At 50.6% G+C, this 19,846-nt stretch overlaps 2 protein-coding genes across 3 annotated transcripts in view; one reads left to right on the top strand and one right to left on the bottom strand.

Annotated features, from left to right (window-relative positions):
* The window catches only part of pgap2 (post-GPI attachment to proteins 2), a 60,059-nt gene extending 45,736 nt beyond the window's left edge, over positions 1–14,323 (bottom strand). Inside the window, exons 1-4 of one of the 2 annotated variants that reach the window (XM_078222630.1) lie at positions 14,052–14,323; positions 12,222–12,387; positions 1,048–1,300; positions 802–908 (exon numbers count right to left, since the gene is read on the bottom strand). In XM_078222630.1, the coding sequence (XP_078078756.1) occupies positions 802–908; positions 1,048–1,300; positions 12,222–12,387; positions 14,052–14,062 (537 nt within the window). In that variant the 5' untranslated portion in view covers positions 14,063–14,323. The remainder of the gene's footprint in view (positions 1–801; positions 909–1,047; positions 1,301–12,221; positions 12,388–14,051) is intronic. The other variant, XM_078222631.1, reaches the window with a different exon arrangement.
* The window catches only part of LOC144499965 (interleukin-1 receptor type 2-like), a 1,647,203-nt gene that overhangs the window by 1,007,479 nt on the left and 619,878 nt on the right, over positions 1–19,846 (top strand). The gene's annotated exons all lie outside the window — the stretch shown is intronic.

Genomic DNA, 19,846 nt, shown 5'->3' with positions numbered 1-19,846 from the left:
GAGAGAGAGGGCAGAGAGAGAGAGGGCAGAGAGAGAGAGGGCAGAGAGAGAGAGGGCAGAGAGAGAGAGGCAGAGAGAGAGAGGGCAGACAGAGAGAGAGGCAGACAGAGAGAGAGGCAGACAGAGAGAGAGGCAGACAGAGAGAGGGCAGACAGAGAGAGGGCAGACAGAGAGAGGGCAGACAGAGAGAGGGCAGACAGAGAGAGGGCAGACAGAGAGAGGGCAGACAGAGAGAGGGCAGACAGAGAGAGGGCAGACAGAGAGAGGGCAGACAGAGAGAGGGCAGACAGAGAGAGGGCAGACAGAGAGAGGGCAGACAGAGAGAGGGCAGACAGAGAGAGGGCAGACAGAGAGAGGGCAGACAGAGAGAGGGCAGACAGAGAGAGGGCAGACAGAGAGAGGGCAGACAGAGAGAGGGCAGACAGAGAGAGGGCAGACAGAGAGAGGGCAGACAGAGAGAGGGCAGACAGAGAGAGGGCAGACAGAGAGAGGGCAGACAGAGAGAGAGGCAGACAGAGAGAGAGGCAGAGAGAGAGAGGGCAGAGAGAGAGAGGGCAGACAGAGAGAGAGGCAGACAGAGAGAGGCAGACAGAGAGAGGGCAGACAGAGAGAGGGCAGACAGAGAGAGGGCAGACAGAGAGAGGGCAGACAGAGAGAGGGCAGACAGAGAGAGGGCAGACAGAGAGAGGGCAGACAGAGAGAGGGCAGACAGAGAGAGGGCAGACAGAGAGAGGGCAGACAGAGAGAGAGGCAGACAGAGATAAAGAGACAGGTGAATCAAGAGGAATTTCTGAACATTACCTCTGGACTTACTGTGCTTTTCTTGCTGAGCTGCCAGATGGTGCAGGTGAGGACCATGTGAAGCATCGATGATCCCATGAACGTGATAAAAGCCTTCTCGTGGACCCCTGGAATGACACAGACATGAACGGTCAAGTCGGGCACCCCCACCCCCCCCGGCAAGGGACTGGAGACCCCCACCCCCAGCGAGGGACAGCGGAGTGTGCGTGTCACCGTGCGCGCGTGCAGTGATGTCCTCGTACTCACAATGATTCTCTGTTGATGAGACGTACGTCAGCAGCAGCAGTGCGAGGTTTTCCAGCATGTTCGAGGAGAAGTTGATGAAGCAGAGGGGGCTGTACCAGCGGCCAGGTGAGGGGGCACGGCGGTAGTGGTTCCAGTACGCCATTCCCACCAGCAGCCGGGGTGCTGAGTGCAGGCCGATGCAGAAACGCCACACATAGCGCTGAGGCGTCTCCCCTCCTATTGCAGCACTGATTGACGGGAGGTAGTTTGGAACCTGAAACATTGAATAGTGCAGATTAACAAGAGCTCGAATCGCTGTGCACAAACCCCATTGCAGCTCACATCTCTAATCCCATACTCAGCATTGCAAATTGCAACATCAACTTTTTCCATTCAGCTTTGCTGCGTTAACGGCCAACAGTTTAGCTGCAGCTTCTGCTCAGAAGGGCTTTCAATCCCTGGGCGGGGGACAGCCTTTGGGAAACACAGAGTTGTTGGAAAGTCCAATCCCAATGGCCTTTACCCCTCCTTACCCCATTGCGCTGAACACGAGCATGTACTCGCCAACAATCTTTCCCGCTATGACATCCGGGCACCACCTCGGGTCACAGCACAGGCACATAATGGACTCTGTGATAGAGAGTGCGGGATCAGAATTATCTGCATATCACACTTATTGTGGTTCTACTCAACAGCATTCGGACAAACCGGCGCCTGAGGCAGCTCCTCAAGTGAACTGACAGCCGCCACAGGTGCAGAGAAACCTCAACGTTTCCGGCCTGTTAAACAACATCAAGCTGAAGGAATTCCAACAACCAACATCTACAGGAAGGGGCGGTGACACCAGCCAGCAACATCCAGGATCTTTGCAATATATCCTCACTCAGGCTAGCTACGAAATCCTCAGACACAACACTGAGACACCAAGGCTGGTTGGAGGATGGCAGAAAGATATTCAAACTGAATGATTGGAATTGGACAGCATCTTGTGTCTCGACTGGATGGCTGATTGAACCTGCACCTTCACCCAGAGCCGGTACCTCGGGAGGACTTCCCCACACATTCAACATCAAATCCTCACAACATCTCTCCTTAAACATCCTTTCTCCCTTTCACCCCCAATTCCATTGTCCTCAGCACTTCTTTAAACTAAACTTTTCCAAAATATAAAAAGATCTTTCATGTTTCTGCTTTTGGATCAAAATACCCTCTTCTGTTTAATCACAGAATTCCTGTAAGATGCAGAATGTTTCTTGTCATTTCTGATTTTTAAGTTAGGGCAGTGGGCCTTCCCACCCTGCTCCACCGAAATTTGATTTGATTTATTATTGTCACATGCATTAACATACAGTGAAAAGTATTGTTCCTTGCACACTCTACAAAGCATACCTTTCATAAAGAAGGAAACGAGGGAGTGCAAAATGTAGTGTTACAGTCATAGTTAGGGTGTAGAGAAAGATCAACTTAACGTAAGGTAGGTCCATTCAAAAGTCTGACAGCAGCAGGGAAGAAGCTGTTCTCAAGTCGGTTGGTACGTAACCGCAGATTTTTGTATCTTTTTCCCGATGGAAGGTGGTGGAAGAGAGAATGTCCGGAGTGCGTGGGGTCCTTAATTATGCTGGCTGCTTTGCCGAGGCAGCGGGAAGTGTAGACAGTGATAATGGATGGGAGGCTGGGTTGCGTGATGGTTTGGGCTACATTCACAACCTTTTGTAGTTTCTTGCGATCTTGAGCAGAGCAGGAGCCCAGACCAAGCTGTGATACAACCAGAAAGAATGCTTTCTATGGTGCATCTGTAAAAATTGGTGAGAGTCGTATCTGACATGCCAAATTTCCTTAGCCTCCTGAGAAAGTAGAGGCGTTTGTGGGTTTTCTTAACTATCGCGTCAGTGTGGGGGGACCAGGACAGGTTGTTGGTGATCTGGACACCTAAAAACATGAAGCTCTCGACCATTTCCATTTATCCCCGTGGATGTAGACAGGGGCATGTTCTCCTTTACGCTTCCTGAAGTCGATGACAATCTCCTTCGTTTTGTTGACATTGAGGGAGAGATTACTGTTGCCGCACCAGTTCACCAGATTCTCTATCTCATTCCTGTACTCTGTCTCGTCATTGTTTGAGATCCGACCCACTACAGTGGTGTCATCAGCAAACTTGAAAATCGAATTGGAGGGGAATTTAGCCACACAATGAAACTTTGACAATTCACAGACAGCATATCAAGGCCACAGAACGACATAATCCACACTGTTTGTGAAGGAGCCTGTGACTCACCTGAGAGGACTAAAGAACAAAGGTGAAAGTTCTCCAAGATGCAGACATCCCAGTATCGAGGCTGTGATAATCTCACAGCAGCCGAGATGGGCCGTACATTTTGTCAGAATGCCCGACACAGGACTCCCCACGCAGGGGCTCTGCTCAGAGCTACAGCAGCGAATCCATTCACTCGGGGGCTAAAGGAAACATTTCAAATACAATCACAAACTCTCCATGAGAGTCTCCTCATCAACACACGGCAAGCAAACGTCCAGTCACAAAAATGGTGCCAAGGTCTTCCAATCAAAAATTGATTTTCAAGTTTGCTGATGACACCACGGTAGTGGGTCGGATCTCAAACAATGACGAGACAGAGTACAGGAATGAGATAGAGAATCTGGTGAACTGGTGCGGCAACAATAATCTCTCCCTCAATCTCAACAAAACGAAGGAGATAGTCATCAACCATGAAGTGGAAATGGTCAAGAGCTTCATGTTTTTAGGTGTCCAGATCACCAACAACCTGTCCTGGTCCCCCCATGCCGACACTATAGTTAAGAAAGCCCCACCTACGCCTCTACTTTCTCAGAAGACTAAAGAAATTCGGCATGTCCACTACGATTTTTACAGATGCACCATAGAAAGCATTCTTTCCGGATGTGTCACAGCTTGGTATGGCTCCCACTCTGCCCCAGATCGCATGGTTGTGAACATAGAGTCATAGAGGTCTACAGCATGGAAACATGCCCTTCGGCCCAACTTATCCATGCCGCTCTTTTTTGTTTTAAAATCCCTAAGCTAGTCGTAATTGCCCGCATTTGGCCCATATCCCTCTATACCCATCGTACCACGTAACTACTTAAATGCTTTCGAAAAGACAAAATTGTACCCGCCTCCATTACTACCTCTGGCAGCTTGTTCCAGACACTCACCACCCTCTGTGAAAAAATTACCCCTCTGGACACTTTTGTATCTCTCCCCTCTCACCTTAAACCTATGCCCTCTAGTTTTAGACTCCCCGACCTTTGGGAAAAGATATTGACTATCTAGCTGATCTGTGCCCCTCATGGCGGCACGGTAGCACAGTGGTTAGCACTGCTGCTTCACAGCTCCAGGGTCCCGGGTTCGATTCCCGGCTCGGGTCACTGTCTGTGTGGAGTTTGCACATTCTCCTCGTGTCTGCGTGGGTTTCCTCCGGGTGCTCTGGTTTCCTCCCACAGTCCAAAGATGTGCGGGTTAGGTTGATTGGCCAGGTTAAAAATTGCCCCTTAGAGTTCTGAGATGCGTGGATTAGCGGGTAAATATGTGGGGGTACGGCCTGGGTGGGATTGTGGTCGGTGCAGACTCGATGGGCCGAATGGCCTCCTTCTGCCCTGTAGGGTTTCTATGATTTCTATGATTCTATAACCCAGTCCATCATGCAAACCAGCCTCCCATCCACTGACTATGTCTACACTGCCCGCTGCCTGGGAAAAGCAGCCAGGATAATTAAGGACCCCACGCACCCCGGACAATCTCCTTCCATCTTTTGCCGTGGGGAAAAAGATACAAAAGTCTGAGATCACGTACCAACCGACTCAATGACAGCTTCTTCCCTGCTGCTGTCAGACTTTTGAATGGACTTACCTCGCATTTTGATTTTATTTATTATTGTCACATATATTAGCATAGAGTGAAGAGTATTGTTTCTTGCGCGCTATACAGACAAGACATACTTTTTGAGGAGGTAACTAAGTGTGTTGATGAAGGTAGGGCAGTTGATGTCATATACATGGATTTTAGGAAGGCGTTTGATAAGGTCCCCCATGGTCGGCTTATGATGAAAGTGAGGAGGTGTGGGATAGAGGGAAAGTTGAGTGATTGGATAGGTAACTGGCTGTCTGATCGAAGACAGAGGGTGGTGGTTGATGGAAAATTTTCGGATTGGAGGCAGGTTGCTAGCGGAGTGCCGCAGGGATCAGTGCTTGGTCCTCTGCTCTTTGTGATTTTTATTAATGACTTAGAGGAGGGGGCTGAAGGGTGGATCAGTAAATTTGCTGATGACACCAAGATTGGTGGAGTAGTGGATGAGGTGGAGGGCTGTTGTAGGCTGCAAAGAGACATAGATAGGATGCAAAGCTGGGCTGAAAAATGGCAAGTGGAGTTTAACCCTGATAAATGTGAGGTGATTCATTTTGGTAGGACTAATTTAAATGTGGATTACAGGGTCAAAGGTAGGGTTCTGAAGACTCTGGAGGAACAGAGAGATCTTGGGGTTCATATCCACAGATCTCTAAAGGTTGCCACTCAAGTGGATAGAGCTGTGAAGAAGGCCTATAGTGTGTTAGCTTTTATTAACAGGGGGTTGGAGTTTAAGAGCCGTGGGGTTATGCTGCAACTGTACAGGACCTTGGTGAGACCACATTTGGAATATTGTGTGCAGTTCTGGTCACCTCACTATAAGAAGGATGTGGAAGCGCTGGAAAGAGTGCAAAGGAGATTTACCAGGATGCTGCCTGGTTTGGAGGGTAGGTCTTATGAGGAAAGGTTGAGGGAGCTAGGGCTGTTCTCTCTGGAGCGGAGGAGGCTGAGGGGAGACTTAATAGAGGTTTATAAAATGATGAAGGGGATAGATAGAGTGAACGTTCAAAGACTATTTCCTCGGGTGGATGGAGCTATTACAAGGGGGCATAACTATAGGGTTCGTGGTGGGAGATACAGGAAGGATATCAGAGGTAGGTTCTTTACGCAGAGAGTGGTTGGGGTGTGGAATGGACTGCCTGCAGTGATAGTGGAGTCAGACACTTTAGGAACATTTAAGCGGTTATTGGATAGGCACATGGAGCACACCAAGATGATAGGGAGTGGGATAGCTTGATCTTGGTTTCAGATAAAGCTCGGCACAACATCGTGGGCCGAATGGCCTGTTCTGTTCTATATGTTCTATGTAAGCTTTTGCAGAAAATACGGACACATGGGATTGAGGGTGATTTAGTGGTTTGGATCAGGAATTGGCTAGCTGTAAGAAAACAAAGAGTGGTGGTTGATGGGAAATATTCATCCTGGAGTTCAGTTACTAGTGGTGTACTGCAAGGATCTGTTTTAGGGCCACTGCTGTTTGTCATTTTTATTAATGACCTGGATGAGGGCGTGGAAGGATGGATTAGTAAATTTGCGGATGACACTAAAGTCGGTGGAGTTGTAGACAGTGCGGAGGGAAGTGTCAGGTTACAGAGGGACATAGATAAGCTGCAGAGCTGGGCTGAGAGGTGGCAAATGGAGTTTAATGCGGAAAAGTGTGAGGTGATTCACTTTGGAAGGAGTAACAGGAATACAGAGTACTGGGCTCATGGTAAGATACTTGGTAGTGTGGATGAACAGAGGGATCTGGGTGTCCATGTGCATAGATCCCTGAAAGTTGGCACCCAGGTTGATAGGGTTGTTAAGAAGGCGTACGATGTGTTAGCTTTTATTGGTAGAGGGATTGAGTTTCGGAGCCAGGAGGTCATGCTGCAACTGTACAAAACTCTGGTGCAGCCGCATTTGGAGTATTGCGTACAGTTCTGGTCGCCGTATTATAGGAAGGATGTGGAAGTGTTGGAAAGGGTGCAGAGGAGATTTACCAGGATGTTGCCTGGTATGGTGGGAAAATCGTATGAGGAAAGACTGAGGGGCTTGAGGTTGTTTTCGTTAGAGAGAAGAAGGTTAAGAGGTGACTTAATAGAGGCATACAAGATGATCAGAGGATTAGATAGGGTGGATAGTGAGAGCCTTTTTCCTCGGATGGTGTTGGCTAGCACGAGGGGACATAGCTTTAAATTGAAGGGTGAGAGATATAGGACAGGTGTTAGAGGTAGGTTCTTTACTCAGAGAGTAGTAAGGGCGTGGAATGCCCTGCCTGCAGCAGTAGTGGACTCGTCAACATTAAGAGCATTCAAATGGTTATTGGATAAACATATGGATGATATTGGAATAGTGTAGATTAGAGGGGCTTTAGATTGGTTCCACTGGTCGGCGCAACATCGAGGGCCGAAGGGCCTGTACTGCGCTGTAATGTTCTATGTTCTACATACTGTTCATAGAGAAATTAAGTTGATCTTTCTCTACACCCTAGCTATGACTGTAACACTACATTCTGAATTCTCTCGTTTCCTTCTCTATGAACGGTATGTTTTGTCTGTATAGCGTGCAAGAAACAATACTTTTCACTATGTTAATACATGTGACAATAATAAATCAAATCAAATCAGCCACTGAGAGGGAAATGGGACAGAGAGAGAGACAGAGACACAGGACAGCTGCTCAGGCAAACAATCCGCTAGCACCTCGACCAGCCGACAGCCAATATCCTCACCATGGGAGAGGTTGTAAGGCTGGGATAGATCTTCACTAAGCTCATCCTTGCATTAAGTTGATCGTTCTCAATACGCTAACTATGACTGTAATACTACATTCTGCACTCTCTTGTTTCCTTCTCTGTTAACGGTATGCTTTGAATGTATAGTGCGCAAGAAACAGTACTTTTCACCACATGTTAAAACATGTGACAATAAATCAAATCACTGTGGGAGAGGCTGTAAGGGTGATTTGATTTTGATTTTATTTATTGTCACATGTATTAACATACAGTGAAAAGTATTGTTTCTTGTGCGATATACAGACAGAGCATACCGTTCATGGAGAATGAAATGAGAGAGTGCAGAATGTAGTGTTACAGTCATAGCTCGGGTGTAGAAAAAGATCAACTTAACGCAAGGTAAGTACATTCTAAAAGTTTGACAGCAGCAGGGAAGAAGCTGCTCTTGAGTCGGTTGATGCATGAACTCAGACTTTTGTATCTTTTTCCCGACGGAAGAAGATGGAAGAGAGAATGTCCGGGGTGCGTGGGGTCCTTAATTATGCTGGCTGTTTTGCCGAGGCAGCGGCAAGTATAGACAGAGTCAATGGATGGGAGGCTGGTTTGCGTGATGGATTGGGCTACATTCACGACCTTTTGTAGTTCCTTGCAGTCTTGGGCAGGAGCCATACCAAGTTGTGACACAACCAGAAAGAATGCTTTCTATGGTGCATCTGTAAAAGTTGGTGAGAGTCGTAGCGAACATGCCAAATTTCCTTAGTCTTCTGAGAAGGTAGAGGCGTTGGTGGGCTTTCTTAACTATAGTGTCGGCGTGGGGGGACCAGGACAGGTTGTTGATGATCTGGACACGTAAGAACTTGAAGCTCTCGACCCCTTCTACTTCATCCCCATTGATGTAGACAGGGGCATGTTCTCCATTACGCTTCCTGAAGTCGATGACAATCTCCTTCGTTTTGTTGACATTGAGGGAGAGATTATTGTTGCTGCACCAGTTCACCAGATTCTCTATCTCATTCCTGTACTCTGTCTCGTCATTGTTTGAGATCCGACCCACTACAGTGGTGTCGTCAGCAAACTTGAAAATCGAATTGGAGGGGAAATAGGCCACACAGTCATAGGTGTATAAGGAGTATAGTAGGGGGCTGAGAACACAGCCTTGTGGGGCACCGGTGTTGAGGATGATCGTGGAGGAGGTGTTGTTGCCTATCCTTACTGATTGTGGTCTGTGAGTTAGGAAGTTCAGGATCCAGTCGCAGAGGGAGGTGCCGAGGCCCAGGCCACGGAGTTTAGAGATGAGTTTTGTGGGAATAATGGTGTTGAAGGCTGAGCTATAGTCAACAAATAGGAGTCTGACACAGGTGTCCTTGTTATCTAGGTGTTCCAGGGTTGAGTGCAGAGCCAGGGAGATGGCGTCTGCTGTGGACCTTTGCGGCGATAGGCAAACTGTCCTCACTGCGAGAAGGGCTGTGAGGCTGGGATCTGTCCTCACTGTGGGAGAAGCTGTGAGGCTGGGATCTGTCCCCACTGTGGGAGAAGCTGTGAGGCTGGGATCTGTCCCCACTGTGGGAGGGGCTGTGAGGCTGGGATCTGTCCCCACTGTGAGAGAGGCTGTGAGGCTGGGATCTGTCCCCACTGTGGGAGGGGCTGTGAGGCTGGGATCTGTCCTCACTGCGAGAGAGGCTGTGAGGCTGGGATCTGTCGTCACTGTGAGAGAGGCTGTGAGGCTGGGATCTGTCCCCACTGTGGGAGGGGCTGTGAGGCTGGGATCTGTCCTCACTGCGAGAGAGGCTGTGAGGCTGGGATCTGTCGTCACTGTGGGAGGGGCTGTGAGGCTGGGATCTGTCCCCACTGTGAGAGAGGCTGTGAGGCTGGGATCTGTCCCCACTGTGAGAGAGGCTGTGAGGCTGGGATCTGTCCTCACTGTGGGAGGGGCTGTGAGGCTGGGATCTGTCCTCACTGCGAGAGGGGCTGTGAGGCTGGGATCTGTCCCCACTGTGGGAGGGGCTGTGAGGCTGGGATCTGTCCTCACTGTGGGAGGGGCTGTGAGGCTGGGATCTGTCCTCACTGTGGGAGGGGCTGTGAGGCTGGGATCTGTCCTCACTGTGGGAGGGGCTGTGAGGCTGGGATCTGTCCTCACTGTGAGAGAGGCTGTGAGGCTGGGATCTGTCCTCACTGTGGGAGGGGCTGTGAGGCTGGGATCTGTCCTCACTGTGAGGCTGGGATCTGTCCTCACTGTGGGAGGGGCTGTGAGGCTGGGATCTGTCCTCACTGTGGGAGGGGCTGTGAGGCTGGGATCTGTCCTCACTGTGGGAGGGGCTGTGAGGCTGGGATCTGTCCTCACTGTGAGAGAGGCTGTGAGGCTGGGATCTGTCCTCACTGTGAGAGAGGCTGTGAGGCTGGGATCTGTCCTCACTGTGGGAGGGGCTGTGAGGCTGGGATCTGTCCTCACTGTGAGGCTGGGATCTGTCCTCACTGTGGGAGAGGCTGTGAGGCTGGGATCTGTCCTCACTGTGGGAGGGGCTGTGAGGCTGGGATCTGTCCTCACTGTGAGAGAGGCTGTGAGGCTGGGATCTGTCCTCACTGTGGGAGGGGCTGTGAGGCTGGGATCTGTCCTCACTGTGAGGCTGGGATCTGTCCTCACTGTGGGAGGGGCTGTGAGGCTGGGATCTGTCCTCACTGTGGGAGGGGCTGTGAGGCTGGGATCTGTCCTCACTGTGGGAGGGGCTGTGAGGCTGGGATCTGTCCTCACTGTGAGAGAGGCTGTGAGGCTGGGATCTGTCCTCACTGTGAGAGAGGCTGTGAGGCTGGGATCTGTCCTCACTGTGGGAGGGGCTGTGAGGCTGGGATCTGTCCTCACTGTGAGGCTGGGATCTGTCCTCACTGTGAGGCTGGGATCTGTCCTCACTGTGGGAGAGGCTGTGAGGCTGGGATCTGTCCTCACTGTGAGGCTGGGATCTGTCCTCACTGCGAGAGGGGCTGTGAGGCTGGGATCTGTCCTCACTGTGAGGCTGGGATCTGTCCTCACTGTGGGAGAGGCTGTGAGGCTGGGATCTGTCCTCACTGTGGGAGGGGCTGTGAGGCTGGGATCTGTCCCCACTGTGAGAGAGGCTGTGAGGCTGGGATCTGTCCTCACTGTGTGAGAGAGGCTGTGAGGCTGGGATCTGTCCTCACTGTGAGAGGGGCTGTGAGGCTGGGATCTGTCCTCACTGTGGGAGGGGCTGTGAGGCTGGGATCTGTCCTCACTGCGAGAGAGGCTGTGAGGCTGGGATCTGTCCTCACTGTGGGAGGGGCTGTGAGGCTGGGATCTGTCCTCACTGTGGGAGGGGCTGTGAGGCTGGGATCTGTCCCCACTGTGAGAGAGGCTGTGAGGCTGGGATCTGTCCTCACTGTGAGAGAGGCTGTGAGGCTGGGATCTGTCCCCACTGTGGGAGGGGCTGTGAGGCTGGGATCTGTCCTCACTGTGGGAGAGGCTGTGAGGCTGGGATCTGTCCTCACTGTGGGAGAGGCTGTGAGGCTGGGATCTGTCCTCACTGTGAGAGAGGCTGGGATCTGTCCTCACTGTGGGAGGGGCTGTGAGGCTGGGATCTGTCCTCACTGTGGGAGAGGCTGTGAGGCTGGGATCTGTCCTCACTGTGTGGGAGGGGCTGTGAGGCTGGGATCGGGTTCATAAGCCACCTGTGAACCCACAGCCAATACTGACATTCCACATAAACCCAGTCACTGACCAGGAAGAACACCCTCAACATGAGGGATGTCCAGTTGATAGCTGGGAGTAACCAGGCAGGAGAATTCACCTGGGTGTCTTGAACAATATTTATCTCCAACCAACTCCATTAAGAACAGATTATCTGGTTATTATCACAGTGCTATTTGTGGAATCTAGCAGTGTGCTAACTGGCTGTCGCATTCTTTGTGTCACAACAGAAATTAGATTTCAAGAAGTTCCTCATTGGTTATGAACTGCTTCAACAAAACCTGGAATTGTGAAAGACTGATTTCTCTACAGGGGACCTCCTTGATCATTTATGAAATGGTTCAATAGGGGAGACAAAAGGAAGGAGGGGGGTGGGAGAGCAGGGAGTGGGGACAATGTGGGACTCGCTCCCACAGGGAGTGGGGGAGAATGTGGGACTCGCTCCCATGGGGAGCAGGGAGAATGTGAGACTCGCTCCCACGGGGAGCGGGGAGAATGTGGGACTCGCTCCCACGGGGAGTGGGGAGAATGTGGGACTCCCTCCCACGGGGAGCGGGGAGAATGTGGGACTCCCTCCCACATGGAGTGAGGAAAATGTGGGACTTGCTCCCACAGGGAGCGGGGAAAATGTGGGATGCGCTCCCACGGGGAGTGGTTGAGGGGGGATAAGGGGGGAGCTGCATAAACGCGAGGGAGAAAGGAATTGAAGGACATGGTGATCGGGGGAGATGGGTGGGAGGTCGCTCATGTCGGGCACTAGTACCAGAATGGAGCAGCTGGGCTGAATGGCCTGTTTCTGGGTTGTAAATAATATAGAATTCCAGGTGGTACAAACACAAGTTCTTTGTTCATTCTTTCTGTCCCAGGCACGCAATCAGACAGATATTGGACCCCAGCCCCAGTCTCACCTGGCAGTGCGTCGCTGTCGTCTCCTCAAAGTTAAACAGCATCGACCAGACAATGCAGAAGAGGAAGCCAAAGAGCGGGCACATCACCGTGCCAACAGCCAGGGATGTGAATCTGAGCCGGAGCAGCACCGGCTCCTTATCCAGGGGCTGGAACACAGGCAGCAACCTGGAAATTCAACCAAAGATTATGAACTCAGTCACTGGCAACACAAATCCACCGTCATTATACACAGTCCCAGCAAATCCCCCCCTTTCCAAACATGAGGGCAAAACTCCCCAGTGCCACACCGAAGTGAGGGGGGGCCGCGCCGAGGGGGGGCCGCGCCGAGGGGGGGGGGGGTTGCGCCGAGGGGGGCGGGCACCGAAGCGAGGGGGGGCCGTGCCGGGGGGGGGGGGGGGGGGATTGGGGGGCTGTGCCAAGAGAGGGGGGGGTGGCTGCGCGGAGGCCGCGCCAAGGGGGGGGGGCCGTGTCGGGGGGGGGGGGCGATTTCTCCACCTCCACCCATCTCTATATTCAAGATGATACCGAAATGTAAGCTGTCCTCTTATTCGCTATTAACAAGAATGGCAGGAACATGAAGCAGGAAAAAAATCACAGGCTTTACAGTTCAACATGAAGCAGTTAGGGAGAACGGGAATGTAAATTCAGACTCTCAGAATGATGACAGCCCAGAAACATAGAAGATAGGAGCAGGAGGAGGCCATTCGGCCCTTCGAGCCTGCTCCGCCATTCATTATCATGGCTGATCATCCAACTCAATAGCCTGATCCCACCTTCCCCCCCCCCCCACCCCTCTGATCCCCTTCACCCCAAGTGTTATATCCAACAGCTTCTTGAAAACATTCAATGTTTTGGCCTCAACTGTTTTCTGTGATAACGAATTCTTTAGACTGACCACTCTCGAGTGAAGAGATTTCTCATCTCTGCCCAAAAACCTTTACACCATATGTTTAGGTTATGACCCCTGGTTCTGGACACCCCCAGCATCGGGAACATCCTTCCTGCATCTATCCTGTGTGGTCCTGTTGGAATTTTATAGGTTTCTATGAGATTCCCTCCTCATTCTTCTAAACTCCAGCAAATGCAATCCTAACCACCTCAATCTCTCCTCCTACATCAATCCTGCCATTCCACGAATCAGCCTGGTCCTCTGCACGTTCTCTGCACTCCCTCTCGAGCAAGGACATCCTAATGAGGATTCCCATCAATATCTTGCAGGGTCACCACTGACCAGAAACTGAATTGGACTTGCTAAATAAAAAAATACTGCGACTACAAGAGCAGTTCAGGGGCTAGGAACCCAGTGGTGAGTAACCCACCACCAGACTCCCCAAAGCCTGTGCACCATCCACCATGCGCAAGTCAGGAATGCAAGGCAGTACTCTCCAGTTCCCTGGATTGAATGCAGCTTATAGTGCGGCACAGTGGCACGGCTGCCTCACAGCGCCAGGGACCTGGGTTCAATTCCCAGCTTGGGTCACTGTGCAGAGTTTGCACGTTCTCCCCGTGTCTGCGTGGGTTTCCTCCGGCTGGTCTGGTTTCCTCCCACAGTCCGAAAGACGTGCTGGTTAGGTGTATTGGCCGTGCTAAATTCTCCCTCAGTGTACCCGAACAGGTGCCGGAGTGTGGCGAATAGGGGATTTGCACAGTAACTTCATTGCAGTGTTAATGTAAGCCTACTTGTGACACTAATAAACAAACTTAAATTGAGCTCAAAGCTCAACCCAACAAAAGCCAAGTACTTGACACCATCCAGGACAAAGCAAGGCTCCCTAGGCAGCACCTACCAAACCCATTGGCACCCCATCGACAAACGGAGCGCCGCTTACCTCTCAGCCATTGCAGCCTCTCCGGCAGTGAGAATCAGCCCAGCTCTCTCACACCCAGCAGCGGCTGCAGAACCCGACCCCCGGGGCCGGCCTCACACCCAGAGCCGCCTCCGGGCCCGCCTGGGCTTCCAGTTAAATCCACATCCGGGAGTCGGGCCTTCGACAGGAGGAGAAGCCGCGGCTGAGGGAAGCACAGAGAGAGAGAAACACCCGGAGAGAGAGCGAGCCAGGCCGGGAGAGACAGAGCGCGAGAGCGGGGCCCGGGGAGGGGGTCAGCGTGGGGGCGGGGCCCGGGAGGGGCGGGGTCAGCGTGGGGGCGGGGCCCGGGAGGGGCGGGGTCAGCGTGGGGGCGGGGCCCGGGGAGGGTGATCGGCGTGGGGGCGGGGCCCGGAATGGGCGGGGTCAGCGTGGGGGCGGGGCCCGGGAGGGGCGGGGTCAGCGTGGGGGCGGGGCCCGGGAGGGGCGGGGGTCAGCGTGGGGGCGGGGCCCGGGAGGGGCGGGGTCAGCGTGGGGGCGGGGCCTGGGGAGGGGCGGGGTCAGCGTGGCAGACAGGGTCGAAGAGGGGCGGGGTCAATGTTGGGCAGATCACTATTGGGCGTTGTCGCTATTGGGTGGAGTCATCATGGGGGTGGGGTCAATTTTGGGCGTGGTCTGTACGGGGCGGGGCCAGCCTGGGGCGGGACCTCTGGATCAAGTGACTGAACACAGTAAGAAGTTTAACACCAAGGTTAAAGTCCGACAGGTTTATTTGGTAGCAAAGGCCACTAGCTTTCAGAGCACTGCTCCTTCGTCAGACAAGTGACTGAAGCCAGTCCAGCTGGCTCCGCCCACAGAGCACTCAGCATATAATAACTACATGGAGAGATTTAACTCATATTTAACCCAGAATACTGAGAGGCAAGAGAGGAAATTGCTGGGGCCTTGAGAGAAATCTTTGTATCCTCACTGGCTACAGGGGAGGTCACGATGTGGAGATGCCGGCGTTGGACTGGGGTAAACACAGTAAGAAGTTTAACAACACCAGGTTAAAGTCCGACAGGTTTAATTGGTCGCAAAAGCCACAATAAACCTGTTGGACTTTCACCTGGTGTTGTTAAACTTCTTACAGGGGAGGTCCCAGAGGATTGGAGAATAGTTAATGTTGTTCCTTTGTTTGAGAAGGGTAGCAAGAATAATCCGGGTAATTACAGGCCGATGTGCCTTACGTCAGTGGTAGGGAAATTATTGGAGAGGATTCTTCGGGACAGGATTTATTCCCACTTGGAAATAAGTAGACGTATTAGAGGCAACATAGTTTTGTGAAGGGAAGGTCGTGTCTCACGAACTTGATCAAGTTTTTTGAGGAAGTGACGAAGATGATTGATGAGGGTAGGGCAGTGGATGTTGTCTACATGGACTTCAGTAAGGCTTTTGACAAGGTCCCTCATGGCAGACTGGTGCAGAAGGTGAAGTCGCATGGGATCAGAGGTGAGCTGGCAAGGTGGATACGAAACTGGCTCAGTCAAAGCTAATGGTATTTGCTACCAAATAAACCTGTTGGACTTTAACCTGGTGTTGTTAAAACTCTTACTCAGTCAAAGAATACAGAGGGTAGCAGTGGAAGGGTGCGTTTCTGAATGGAGGGCTGTGACAAGTGGTGTTCCTCAGGGATCAGTGCTGGGACCTTTGCTGTTTGTAATAGATATATATATATAGGAGGAAAATGTAACTGGTTTGATTAGTAAGTTTGTGGACAACACAAAGGTTGGTGGATTTGCAGATAGCAATGAGGACTATCAGAGGATACAGCAGGATATAGATCAGTTGGAGACTTGGCCGGAGAGATGGCAGATTGAGTTTAATCCGGACAAATGTGAGGTAATGCATTTTGGAAGGTCTAATACAGATAGGAAATATACAGTAAATGGCAGAACCCTTAGGAGTATTGATAGGCAAAGGGATCTGGATGTACAGGTACACAGGTCACTGAAAGTGGCAACGCAGGTGGAGAAGGTAGTCAAGAAGGCATATGGCATGCTTGCCTTCATCGGCCGGGGTATTGAGTTTAAAAATTGGCAAGTAATGTTGCAGCTTTATAGAACCTTAGTTAGGCCGCACTTGGAATATAGTGTTCAATTCTGGTCGCCACACTGCCAGAAGGATGTGGAGGTTTTGGAGAGGGTACAGAAAAGATTTACCAGGATGTTGCCTGGTATGGTGGGCATGAGCAATGAGGAGAGGTTGGAGAAACTTGGTTTGTTCTCACTGGAACAACGGAGGTTGAGGGGCGACCTGATAGAAGTCTACAAGATTATGAGGGGCATGGACAAAGTGGATAGTCAGAAGCTTTTTCCCAGGGTGGAAGAGTCAATTACTCGGGGGCACAGGTTTAAGGTGCGAGGGACAAGGTTTAAAGGAGATGTACGAAGCAAGTTTTTTACACAGAGGGTGGTGGGTGCCTGGAACTCGCTGCTGGGGGAGGTAGTGGAAGCAGATACGATAGTGAGTTTTAAGGGGCATCTGGACAAATACATGAATAGGATGGGAATAGAGGGATATGGTCCCCGGAAGGGTAGGGGGTTTTAGTTCAGTCGGGCAGCATGGTCGGTGCAGGCTTGGAGGGCCGAAGGGCCTGTTCCTGTGCTGTAATTTTCTTTGTTCTTTATTTCACATGTTTAGATTTATTTAATCGTATTTCTATAAGTGTAGATTTAAATATTATTTGTATATGTAAGATTTTTGTAGGAATATGTGGCACAGTGACACAGTGGTTAGCAGTGCTGCCTCACAGCGCCAAGGACCCAGGTTCAATTCTGTCCTCGGGCGACTGTGTGGAGTTTGCACATTCCCCCAGTGTCTGTGTGGGTTTCCTTCAGGTGCTCCAGTTTCGTCTCACACTCCAAAGATGTGCAGGTTAGGTGGATTGGCCCAAGCTAAATTGTTCCTTAGTGTCCCGGGATGCATAGGTTCCAGGGATTGGGGGGGTAAACATGTGGGATTATGGGGATAGGGCCTGTTGTTGGTGCAGACTCAATGGGCCGAATTGCCTCCTTCTGCACTGTAGGGATTCTAAATTTCTAATATAAATGTATGTTTAGTCGGCAGTTAGGAAGGCAAATGCAATGTTAGCATTCATGTCGAGAGGGCTAGAATACAAGAGCAGGGATGTACTTCTGAGGCTGTCTAAGGCTCTGGTCAGACCCCATTTGCAGTATTGTGAGCAGTCTTGGGCCCCGTATCTAAGGAAAGATGCACTGGCCTTGGAAAGGGTCCAGAGGAGGTTCACAAGAATGATCCCTGGAATGAAGAGCTTGTCGTATGAGGAACGGTTGAGGACTCTGGGTCTGTACTCGTTGAAGTTTAGAAGGATGAGGGGGGATCTTATTGAAACTTACAGGATACTGCGAGGCCTGGATAGAGTGGACGTGGAGAGGATGTCTCCACTAGTAGGAAAAACTCGAACCAGAGGGCACAACCTCAGGCTAAAGGGACGATCCTTTTAAAACAGAGATGAGGAGAAATTTCTTCAGCCAGAGAGTGGTGAATCTGTGGAACTCTTTGCCGTAGAAGGCTGTGGAGGCCAGGTCTAGACAGAGATAGATAGGTTCTTGATTAATAAGGGGATCAGGGGTTATGGGGAAAAGGCAGGAGAATGGGGATGAGACAAATATCAGCCATGATTGAATGGCAGAGCAGACTCGATGGGCCGAGTGGCCTAATTCTGCTCCTATGTCTTATGGTCTTATGGCTTAAGATCTGTTTATTTATGCATTTATAAATGGCTATTTATATTTGTTGATTATTTCTTATTGAAATGTATATGTGCATGTCAATTGCCTGTGTCATTGTCCGTATGGAATTTGATGACTATTGTGCTGTGTGTGTTATACAAATGGAAAGGACAGAGAGTTGAAGACATAAGTTCATAAGTTATAAGAGCAGAATGAGGCCATTTGGCCGATTGAGTCTGTTCCGCCATTCGATCCTGGCTGATGTGCTCCTCATCCCCATTTTCCTGCCTTCTCCCCATAACCCTTCAACCCATTCCCAATTAAAAACCTGTAAGACATGGAGGAGGGCTGTGAATCAGACAAGACTCTGATTATTTCACCCCTCGCCAACTGGACCGAGGGATTGAGGAGGGAATCCCTTGGGATTCTGTGTCACCAAAACTGTCATGAACCTCGCTAAGAAGGTTGTGCAGGAGTTTAGATAAAAGTCACCATCGTCCCAAATGTCCATAGGCTGGTGGTGATTTAACCTGAGGATCACCACAGCTCAGACGAGGGACAAGGTTAAGAAGCCGAGGCCTTCATGAATAACCTAATCCGGTATGGGAATTGAATCCATGCTCCATGTTGGCATCGCTCTGCATCATTAACCAGCTGTCCATCCAACTGAGGTGCCCAATTCCCCTTGGAGTTGTGCAGGAGTTTATTGTTTGGTTGTCGACCATATTTGGAAGCTTTGGAAGAAATGTGGTTACCAGTGAAAGCAACGCAAGGTCCAGAACGATTGAATGGGGAGTGAGAGATCCTAGCAACCAGAAGCTGAGTTGGAAAGGCTGTGAGTTTGCATGTGGTGTCACGTTTGTGTCAGATTTGATTGCAACTAACTACATGAGTATATCTTTAACAAAAACAGAAAATGCTGGAAAATCTCAGCAGGTCTGACAGCATCTGTGGCAAGCGAATAGAGCCAACATTTCGAGTCTGGATGAGCCTCCATCAGAGTGTCACTATGTTGTGTCGGCTTTTTAAAATTAAAATTACCTTTTTATGTGAAGTGTTATTTGCTTGCTAATTAATGTTTGATGTATGTTGATTTTAGTTAGAATCATAGAATCCTACAGTGCAGAAGGAGGCCATTCAGCCCATCGAGTCTGCACCGACCACAATCCCACCCAGGCCCTATCCCCACAACCCCATGTATTTACCCTAGCTAGTCCCCCTGACACTAAAGGGCAATTTAGCACGGCCAATCCACCTATCCCGCACATCTTTGGACTGTGGGAGCAAACCGGAGAACCCGGAGGAAACCCACGCAGACACGGGGGGGACGTGCAGAATCTGCACAGACAGTGACCCAAGCCGGGAATCGAACCCAGGTCACATTGGAGAGTATAACTATTGTCCTACACAGTGTGAGCGATCTAGACAGCGAGGGGTAATGAACACACACTGGGTAGATCTCCGCTTACTCAATCCATTCTGGAACCACCAATAAGGAGCTGCAGATTCTGAAAAAAAAACTGTTTTTGTGACATCGCCCATAGCCTTGTGTGACATCACCGATCAAATTCTGACATATAACAAAACGAATACCGTGACGTTACAGACGCTAACTGACCAGTGAGTGACTTCCTGCTCAAAACAGAGGAGAATTGAGGACACTCTGTCTTGATTGTGAACATTTGGTGAGTTCAGCTGACCATACGAATGTCAGACATTTTCCAGATGATATCTCATGAAAATGATAGCTGTTTACAAAGTAGGGATTGGAGGAAATCAGATGGGCAGGTTGGCATGGCAGCAATTAGATGTGTGTTTCACCTGTGCTAAGGACTCCAATAAAGGCATGTTACATCTTGTGACAATGACATTCTCAACAAGGGTTTCAATCATCCAGAGAGTCACTGCAGTCTAGATGGGCTCTTTCTGCACTGCCGGGATTCCATGAAATCATAACCCTCAATTTTACGTAGCCATAGACCCATTTAACACATCGAGGCTGCACCAACTATCTAAAAGAGTGTCTCCCTAACCCTGCACGTTTACCATGGCTACCATGGGCAGCACGGTGGCACAGTGGGTAGC

Source organism: Mustelus asterias, chromosome 10 (assembly GCF_964213995.1).
Source record: "Mustelus asterias chromosome 10, sMusAst1.hap1.1, whole genome shotgun sequence".
Lineage (NCBI taxonomy): Eukaryota > Metazoa > Chordata > Chondrichthyes > Carcharhiniformes > Triakidae > Mustelus > Mustelus asterias.
Note: the sequence above shows the minus strand (reverse complement) of the source record. Positions and strands in the feature narration are given on the sequence as shown.